Source organism: Haliotis asinina, chromosome 7 (genome assembly GCF_037392515.1).
Source record: "Haliotis asinina isolate JCU_RB_2024 chromosome 7, JCU_Hal_asi_v2, whole genome shotgun sequence".
Taxonomy (NCBI): domain Eukaryota; kingdom Metazoa; phylum Mollusca; class Gastropoda; order Lepetellida; family Haliotidae; genus Haliotis; species Haliotis asinina.
This window is the reverse complement of record NC_090286.1, coordinates 44320548-44331198: the sequence shown is the minus strand read 5'-3', so window position 1 is coordinate 44331198 and position 10651 is coordinate 44320548. Positions and strand designations below refer to the sequence as shown.

The following is a 10651-nucleotide window of genomic DNA, read 5'->3' as shown; positions in this document are numbered from 1 at the left end:
AGGAAACTGACAAAAATTTCACACTCGCCGTAAACATAGTGAGTGAATTAAGATTGGGAGCCATATATCAGCCATCTCTTGACTATGTAAACTCAGTACACTGCGCAAGCGCTTTCGACTTCAGCGTAGGTTTTCACTGTCTACCACATGGATACCTCGCTACAGCCGGTAATACTATAAGACTAAGTTTAACTATGGCATTTTTAATCATGTGTATGTATCTAAATGCTGAACTGGATAACACACTTGAACATAATTCAACCAATGCGTTTATTCGACTAATAGTATGTTTTCCAACTTGCGGATCATGTAAATTTCATGACATCCAGTTCGCTCCATCCCATATATTGATATATACTTTGCGTACATATTTTTATGTGTTTTGAAAATTCTAAACCCATATTCATACAAATGTCTAAATACTGATAACCCAAAAATATATTTCTCTTTAGTGGGTTCGTCCTGAAAACCCCTCTTAATATGCATTTCAAAACAAAGCTGCTTCACATGTTGCAGCGATCCCGATTTCACCATTTCCGGCAAGGCCCATAACTCTGACGTTTCAATGTCTATTTTAAGGAGATCAATGGTTTCCTGAAAAGAAAAAAATGAGTCCAATTCAGTTTGCATATACATCCTGTAGACAGAGGGGAACAGTGGTGCGCCAGTCGTCAATGACGCCATCATGATGGTGGTGGTGGTTTGCAGACTTGGACCAGAAATGAATGTATGGTTCACAATCATGAATGCAAGTAGACTGTTGCATTAAAATAATTCATTCACCATGCCTACAGATGTAAGACATTGCACTCAACTGTCATGATGAATGAAATGACGGGATCTTCTGCGTTGCCCTTTGAACTGAACGGTATAACAGGGTAAAGTCGGATTTTGGACCATTGGTAGCGCAGAGTTACTTGCATTATAATTAGGAACGCAAGAAACTGTGAATGAGTGAGTTTACTTTTACGCGGCCTTTAGCGATATTCCAGGAGTATCACAGAGAGGGACACCAAAAATCGGCTTCACACATTGTACTCATACTGGGACGCTTTTACTGGAATATCGTTCACAGCCGTATTTGAATCAGGCTTACTCATCCAAAGGTTGCGATGAAATTATCAGTCTCCATTGTGTATTTGCGACAAACAATACGAGGCAGATACTAAAAATAGTGTCTAACGCAACATTTCCCCCCTGCACTCTCCACGCACCACCATTACACTGGCCTGGACTTCAACTGTATGTTGGGATTTATTTCAATCATTACGACTGCAATCATAATCATATAGTTCTTGCACTTACCTGAGAATGATTGTTTTCCTTCAAGATAGACGAGAGTGTGCGCATGCGCCATCCATCATTATTAATAACTTCAGTAGCATTTAGACCTGTTTTGTGGAAGTGGATTCGTTGCCCACGCAGGTGGTCGCCGACATTCATGCTGGAAATGACAGATGACCTTAGTGTCAAAGTGCTATAAGAAATCTTTTTTGTGTGGACGGGGACACTAATATATTGCTTAACACATTGTAACCAAGCGGGGATTCGAACCCGGGGCGAGGAAACGTCTTAACCTCACCATTCCCCTCCGCCGCCGTCTACAGCCGTTGTAAACCACATCAGTCACTTTTCCTCCAATCAGTTAACTGAGTAAAAGTGGTCAAATGCGGAAGATGTCATGTTTGATATAACAATTGCTTTGCAATTCTAATCGGTTATATGGTCCGTTTAACGACAACTTCAGCAATACTCCAGGTATGTTGCGGCGGTCTGTAAATAACCAAGTCAAATATCCGACACAAGCCTCGATCTACACAATCGAGTCTGGACCAGACAATCCGGCACTCAACAGCATGAGCATCGATCTACGCAACTGCGATACGATGTGTCAGCCAGATATGTGGGTCTGACCACTCAATCCTGTTAGTTGCTTCTTACGACAAGCATGGGTTACTGAATACCAAAATGTACATACAACTTCACGGGGTATCCATGTTTAAGTAGTTTGAATGGATTGAGTTCCGTCTGGGATTCGATCCCCATTCTTTCAGGGAGAAGCAGCTAATCACGCATGCTAATAAAGTTAGCATTAAATTTTGTGCTTGCTCTAAATTCCTTAATCCAAGAGAGTGGCATCGCATTGCGGAAGAAACTAACCCCCCATCCAAAGTAGGAGATTATGTACTATACTAAGACAGCCGCAATATAAGATGTAGGACTTCTTTGAGTCATTTTAGAAGTTGTATAAGTGAAAGAAACCAGTGTTCAATGGATAGTTAGCGTGTTTATTGCAGTGAGTTAAGACGTTTGAGTATAGGCACTAACATGTTATCAAGCATGTGATCCTTCAAAATCTCGTCAGTTAAATGAATTTACCTTGGGTCATAGGAGTGCACACCACAACCGTATTTGTTTGCTATGTCATCATCAAAGCTGAAGTCAAAATTTATCCTGTTGAAAAAAGAATTCACAATTTAATGGCACTGCTGTCAATTAACAGATGTTTAATCTCTGGAATTAGAAGAACTTCAATTTTCTCGTCACATATATCTGCATGCTCTGACGTAACATCCGTCATTATGATAATTTATGTTTTCAAATGCTTTGCTGTTCTGTATGTTGTTTAATGCGGCACGTAGCAATATTCTAGCAATATGAGGTGGTTTGTAAACTCCGGAGTCTGGACTGGTTAATCTAGCGATTGATATCATGAGCATCGATCTACTATACTGAAAATGTCGGCGAGCCTGATCACCCAATCCCATTAGTCGCCTAATGGTTTATTTGTTGGTTGGACCAGACAATCCAGTGATTACCAGGATGACCGTTGATCTACGCAATCGGACAGGATGACATGCATCAACCAAGTTAGCGAGCCTAACCTCTGATTGCTTAATGACCGTTTAGGGCAAGCATGGATTGCTGAGGATCAATTCTAGTCCGGATATTTTCGTGAATGAAAGCACTGATGTCTCGACCATTTTGAATGCACGTTTAGTTCTTGACATTTTAACTGGTTCCTGTGTGAATGTGACGCCTGTGTGAACTCCACCTTGATTTGATTGATATGTAGTCAATACAAGAACAAGCAGACAAACAAAAAAATACTAGTTGTGTGTAGGGAGTTGTGTGTAGTTGAGAAGGGAGGTATGCTTCGCTGATATATACTCACACGCAAACGTAACACACGTCTGTTATAAAGAATAAATGTAAGGTATTTTCAGTATTAAATAAAGAAATACAAACAGGGTCAGATAGACAAAAAAAGTGAGTGAAGACATTTCATTGGCTACCAAGACTCACGACATTACGGTTTTGAAAGATAAAGGGGTTGACAAAAACGGATCTCTCGGGTGTTGACCGGAAATGTGCCGATCTTGTCCACGGGTGGTGACCACTATGAGGAAGGTCATTATGGTCTTTGTTGCGTTGCATTGATGCTGGAGACGGTACATAGTGGTTATGTTTACATTGAAATATTGGGCGACATGTTGGACAGGCACTCCCACTACCAAACGTCCGGTAGCCAGGTTTCTTTCAGTTTGAGTTAAATGTGGCGTAGTTGAATGCCCACCGTTTGTGCAGTCTTATACCCGCCAATGGTGTTGACAAATTCGTACATGTACAATTTCAGGGGTAGAGTTTCCATTATACCCACATGGTCATTGGTATGGTGTGTTTTGGTGATTCCTTCTATTGATGTGTTTTTACTCGGGACGCAACAAAAAGTATTGATAACACCATGCCAAACTCGCGTTTGATTATGCGTGTGAATATATATTTGTTGAAAATATTATTCAGATTGGTGCTCGGCCATGGAGATGGCAGAAGCATTCTCAAGGTGTTGTTCATCTTGGCTTGTAATGTTTATCTTCGGTCATGAAACAACCATATCACCGAAAATTATCAATAAGAAAATAAAATGAATTTGTCCTGATCAGTGTGTCACGCCATAACAATAAGAACCTGTCATGTGTGGGTTTCACATGAAGGCGGTTGGTGAATCACACATGCTTGACACCTAAGTGACAGACCCTGTTTTCCTACCCAAACGAGTAAACCAAACATGGTGCATGAAGTCTGTAGGGTGGATCCATACAAACGTCCCATCCGCCGTCTCCAGAACGCCCTGGTCGTATCATCCTCTGGCACATCGTCTGTATCCTGGCCACATAGCTGGAAACACCATCATGTAGAACATCAGTATTTAAAACTACACATAGCCGAAAGCCCTTGCAACAACTGAAACATTCACAAGTATATTTCAATGAGGCTGGGACACATAATTTACACAAAGACCGAAACCTACCATTTAAGTGTTCGAATCTCGTGACAACTGTCAATAGTACACACATCTTACACTAAGCACGAACCCTTTCATTTAAGTGTTATAATCTCTTGTGACAACTGCCTCAAGTACACGTATCTTAGACGAAGACTGAAAGCTGCCACGTAAGAGTTCTAATCTCTTGTGACAACTGCAGCATGTACTTACATTTTATATTGAACCCGAACCCTTTCATTCAAGTGTTCTAATCTCTTGTGACAACTGCCAAATATACACAGATCTTACACTGAGCCCGAACCATTCCATTTCATGATTCGAATCCCTTTCCCCGATTATCATATCCGTCAGGTTTGTCACCATCATATCCATCAGGTTTGTCACCATCATATCCGTGTTCATGGGTTCAGTAACCCTATAAACGCCTTTACGCGCTTTACTCCAGGCCGTGTGTCACATCAGACTGACACGCCGTGCTACATGTAACTAAAAAGCTGCTCAAAAAGCGATAAAAAAGCAACTCTGTCCCTCAGACAGAGAATCGGGTCATTTAGATGCTGGTTTCAACTATCCTTGAACCACGCTATGACTTCGTTTGTAAAAGCCGTGTTTTGGACAACCCGGTCAATGTTACTATTACCATCGGTCTACTAAACAGAGAAGGATTAATTAATATACAATGTCATATATTTTGAGCACACTGTGGAACCCTGAGTAAAGACCAACTCCGATGGCGTTATTGCTCACAAATACATGAACAGATCATGACAGAGGCATCATTACTTCTGTAGGGCAGCCTAGTAATTAAAGCATCGACCGCTCGTCAAGCGGAAGTCCGGCTTCGATTCTCCAGATGGGTCCATTTCTGTTGTAGCCCGTCGTGATTTTGGTTGAATATTGGTAAAATCGGGGGCATAAAACTCTCTCATTCAATACATTCACTTCAGTGGGTGCACACAAATGAAACACCAACCTAGATATTTTATACCTACTCGTGATATATCTGGCTTACATCCTTTCTGCTCATCCCCATAAGTGCATCTTCTGTGGGTAAGACCTGCTGAACTGCCTCCGACTCGAGTGGCTGCGTTTGTAATACTTCTAGCTGTAAATACATTCTGTCAATATTTTAATGCAACCTCCCTTAAAGTCCATATGCTGACGTACAAAAGAAAGTACACAGAAATATAGATATTGTTTTGGCAACATGTCCACACTGTTTGTGATATGTAACTTACAATGTTAACACTTAAATATGAACTTTATTTTGGGGAAAATAATCCCCAAACACATACACGCATAGGTGTGTAGTTTCTTTTGTACGTCGGTGTATACAGACACTCCCTAATCACAAGTTTCCTGAGTTGACGGAAGTTTACATATTACTCAATGACAGATTCGGACAGGTAATAAAACAGATATTTAATACCAACAGAGAAATTTCACCGAAGTGTCCTACAGTTGGGTTCCTTTCGTGACGTGACGATAGATATCACGGTATCGTATTTTCACACCAAATCCTCACTGCTGCCACGTCATATGACTTCAACATCTAAAATCCGCAGAAAGTAAGAAAATGGGAACTTTATCACACAATACAATGCTACCTTGGTGATATAAGAGGAAAACATCCTACCCAACGTTTTGGACTGAATGAGGAGGGATATATTCATGAAGCTCCATGTAGAAATTATTCAAGAGTTAAAACCCTAGCAAAACAGTTTAACATGTTTCATTTATATGTGACGTATGTTCAAACTATTCATTTATCTGTTATTCAGTGTATACTTACTCGATTCATAACTTTAGCCTTAGGAATGCCCGAGGGGTCACAACTAAACCACGGTGACGATACTACCAGGATCAAGGTTAGCAACACTCCACAGAGAAATGGTATGACTTTGTGAAGTCGTTTTGCCATCATCTGAAAACAAGCAACAGTCCACAGAGAAACAGTATAGCTTTGAGAAGTCTTATTGTTATCATCTGAAAACAAGTAACTCTACACAGAGAAACGGTATACCTTTGTGAAGTCTTATTGTTATCATCTGAAAACAAGTAACACTCCACAGAGAAACGGTATACCTTTGTGAAGTCTTATTGTTATCATCTGAAAACAAGCAACACTCCACAGAGAAACGGTATACCTTTGTGAAGTCTTATTGTTATCATCTGAAAACAAGTAACACTCCACAGAGAAACGGTATACCTTTGTGAAGTCTTATTGTTATCATCTGAAAACAAGCAACAGTCCACAGAGAAACGGTATACCTTTGTGAAGTCTTATTGTTATCATCTGAAAACAAGCAACACTCCACAGAGAAACGGTATACCTTTGTGAACTCTTATTGTTATCATCTGAAAACAAGTAACTCTCCACAGAGAAACGGTATACCTTTGTGAAGTCTTATTGTTATCATCTGAAAACAAGCAACACTCCACAGAGAAACGGTATACCTTTGTGAACTCTTATTGTTATCATCTGAAAACAAGTAACACTCCACAGAGAAACGGTATACCTTTGTGAAGTCTTATTGTTATCATCTGAAAACAAGCAACACTCCACAGAGAAACGGTATACCTTTGTGAAGTCTTATTGTTATCATCTGAAAACAAGCAACAGTCCACAGAGAAACGGTATACCTTTGTGAAGTCTTATTGTTATCATCTGAAAACAAGTAACACTCCACAGAGAAACGGTATACCTTTGTGAAGTCTTATTGTTATCATCTGAAAACAAGCAACACTCTGTGAAGTCTTATTGTTATCATCTGAAAACAAGCAACACTCCACAGAGATACGGTATACCTTTGTGAACTCTTATTGTTATCATCTGAAAACAAGTAACTCTCCACAGAGAAACGGTATACCTTTGTGAAGTCTTATTGTTATCATCTGAAAACAAGTAACACTCCACAGAGAAACGGTATACCTTTGTGAAGTCTTATTGTTATCATCTGAAAACAAGTAACACTCCACAGAGAAACGGTATACCTTTGTGAAGTCTTATTGTTATCATCTGAAAACAAGTAACACTCCACAGAGAAACGGTATACCTTTGTGAAGTCTTATTGTTATCATCTGAAAACAAGCAACACTCCACAGAGAAACGGTATACCTTTGTGAAGTCTTATTGTTATCATCTGAAAACAAGCAACACTCCACAGAGAAACGGTATACCTTTGTGAAGTCTTATTGTTATCATCTGAAAACAAGTAACACTGCACAGAGAAACGGTACACCTTTGTGAAGTCTTATTGTTATTATCTGAAAACAAGCAACAGTCCACAGAGAAACGGTACTGCAGTATAACTTTTGAACTCTTGTTGTCGTCGTCTGAAAACAAGCAACACTCCACAAAATCACCTTCAGGGTTTACGATCCTGTACCACCAATCCTGCCCCAGATGATGCCTGGTGAGTAAACATTTATATAGAAAGACAAACTCACACCTGTGCAGGTGTCCAGTCTTTGACTGAACAAGCGTCACTAATGTACTAGATGTAGATTTTGGACAATTAAAACATTTGTTGTTATCTCGATTGCCGCATGAAGAATTGTAAATCACTAATTCATAAATGATAACTATTGAAAACATCAGCCATTTACACTATCTACCCTCGTTTTAGCCCCAGTGAGCATACACCAGAAAAGGTAAACAAACAGTTGTCTCCCTGTGCGAGAATTACCTCCCTTCCCAAAACTAACGTCACCTTGCAGCGAAAAGGATTCGTTCAAAATGTCCTCTCCCATTCACATCCAGACTTTCAAGCGTAATTCTCCATTGATAACTTGTTACTAACTTATGTTCTTCACTTTGATATAACCTTGGTAATTGTATCAGAACAAACAAGCCAATAATTAGGTATCACAAACCATACAGAACCAAAATGTTCTCTCAGTGTTGACGGCGACAGAATCGGCTTCGCCTCCGGATCCAAAACGAGGCTACAGGTATTTCAGTTTTAAAATGTACCGCTCTGTTTGTGTGGACGACTTGGTATAAATGACCGACAGCATGTTACATTTGCGACAAGCGTTAAATATGACGTTTGTCAATGAATATTAACTATTCTTCAGGCGTAATTACTCAAAAGATCATGAATGGAGGATTTTATTAACGCTTCTCAATATGCCATCATGACCTAACTTCATTAGCATTAGGTACTGTTCTCTGCATCAGAAATGTGCAAAAATGACCCGGAAATCTGTCAAAATGTGGTCTTGCCTTAAGATATACTTTAGTTTGCAGAATAAGAACATATTTTCGGTGTAAATGGTACGGTTCACCTGTAAGTGCATCCAAATTACTCTAGAGAGAAACTATTCTGGGGCAGCTATATGTTATGTTACAGAAAAAGGGGATGTTTCGGTAAGCAATCTGTCAAAATGTGGTCTTGCCTTTAGATATACTTTAGTTTGCAGAATAAGAACATATTTTCGGTGTAAATGGTACGGTTCACCTGTAAGTGCATCCAAATTACTCTAGAGAGAAACTATTCTGGGGCAGCTATATGTTATGTTACAGAAAAAGGGGATGTTTCGGTAAGCAATCTGTCAAAATGTGGTCTTGCCTTTAGATATACTTTAGTTTGCAGAATAAGAACATATTTTCGGTGTAAATGGTACGGTTCACCTGTAAGTGCATCCAAATTACTCTAGAGAGAAACTATTCTGGGGCAGCTATATGTTATGTTACAGAAAAAGGGGATGTTTCGGTAAGCCAATTAAGCGAGTCTGACCACACGATCTGTTTAGTCGCCTCTTGTGGCACGGCGACAGGTTTGTTGGAGATCAGTTACAAGCAGGATCATCGCGATTGTGTTGGGTAAACGCTGCAGGGAAAAACCTTAGCATTTTCAAAAGTTTTGTCGAAGGGTTCGTGTCTGTGTAGGATATGGACGCTTCATGCAGTGCCGTCTTTCTCCAACGTCGCATAAAGCATATAATACCAAATACAACGATCTACCAATAAATGTTTAGCAGTAACAGTAATTTCATTACATCTGAGGACACGGCTACTTCACCATTAACAGTGGTGCACATGGGAATCTAATAAATGAGTAATATTGCATATTATCCTGAACATCTATCATAGGGTATCGTCATAAAACTGTTAGTTGCAGTGTGGATCTTTGTGTAGTATATAGTTTTCTTCCTACTGAGCGAAACATCACGAAAATATACTGCCCTTAACCTAATGCAACTGTACATGGCAACAGCTGGCAAAACTACGTGCAGTATGTCTTATTTTCACAAACTAAGTTCTTTCATATTCTCCTGCTGAAGAATCTTATAATTCCTTTATCACACTGATCTTCAAAGTGATACAGTATGTCAATACCTTAAATAGGTAAAATCATTCCATACAACAGATGTTTTTTTTTTTATTTATTTACGTCACGTCTAACTGCAAATATGACTATTCATTATTACCGCCTTTTATGACGTATATGACACACTGCATACCTTGACAATACTGCGTTCACTCTCAGAGTCTTTTCTCTGTTGTCATACATTACGTACTTACCTCGATCCCCAGGTTTTATCTCAGGACCAACAGTCGTGGCAATCTGTACCAACAAATGGTTCTCGCTAACGACAGTGACACCAGTCTACACGTACTCCGGGGATCTATACCTGCACGTGGTTCCCGCTAACGACAGTGACACCGATCTACACGTATGGAGAACATCCAGTCCTCGGTCCATTGGAGATAGACCGCCCCAAAACCTGACATCTATCGGGAATCGATAACGGGAAATGACAGTGGATGCTATGGCCAATAAACGTTGTTTGCATGTGTGGACAGAGTGGCCACGGGGTCATAACGAGTACATGTACTGATCTGGTTGTCAATGGATACAACCATCTAAAACAAACAGAGGTAGTGATGTATAAGTAAAACAAACAAAGGCATTGATCTAAAGGTAAACTATTCAGGAATATTGATGTAGGGATAAATCTAAGAGGATCATCGACGTAAATGGAAAATACATAGGGATATTGGTGTAAAGGTAAAATGCTCAGGAATATGGACGTGAAACAGGTGTATTGATGCACTTTTTACATTGTCTTGACAAATCGGCCGTGCAATCGATTTATCACCGTGTGATAAGGGTGAGAAAACATCAGGGGAAATATTATGAAAAGACAAAATTAAATGGTTTTTCGAGTTATGCCTTATCATTAAGTGCTTAGGTGTTTTTGTGGGGGACAATTACTCAAGTACAATACACTCGCGCACGCGCGCACGCGCGCGCGCGCACACACACACACACACACACATACACACACACACATACATACGTTGACAATAGTCCCTGTCAGGCGGGTATCTGGTGTACATTTCATAATGCTTTT

At 39.9% G+C, this 10651-nt stretch overlaps 1 protein-coding gene across 1 annotated transcript; it reads right to left on the bottom strand.

The window, feature by feature from the left end:
• Positions 1-251: 251 nt before the first annotated feature.
• On the bottom strand, positions 252-10025 carry LOC137291487 (probable methyltransferase-like protein 24). The gene is made up of 7 exons (XM_067822846.1): positions 9819-10025; positions 6081-6212; positions 5281-5393; positions 4051-4179; positions 2380-2454; positions 1306-1444; positions 252-594 (listed from the first exon to the last, which is right to left on the bottom strand). Exons 2-7 carry the CDS (start codon positions 6210-6212, stop codon positions 271-273), a joined length of 912 nt encoding a protein of 303 aa, XP_067678947.1. The 5' UTR covers positions 9819-10025; the 3' UTR covers positions 252-270.
• Positions 10026-10651: the final 626 nt, after the last annotated feature.

Excerpts from the sequence above, each read along its gene's own strand:
- LOC137291487 (XM_067822846.1), bottom strand. The coding sequence starts at position 6,212 with ATGATGGCAAAACGACTTCACAAAGTCATACCATTTCTCTGTGGAGTG. Across the intron at positions 2,455-4,050 it reads TGTTTGGTTTACTCGTTTGG|GATAAATTTTGACTTCAGCT; the intron begins GTAGGAAAACAG and ends TTTTTTCAACAG. Across the intron at positions 595-1,305 it reads AGGAAAACAATCATTCTCAG|GAAACCATTGATCTCCTTAA; the intron begins GTAAGTGCAAGA and ends TTTTCTTTTCAG.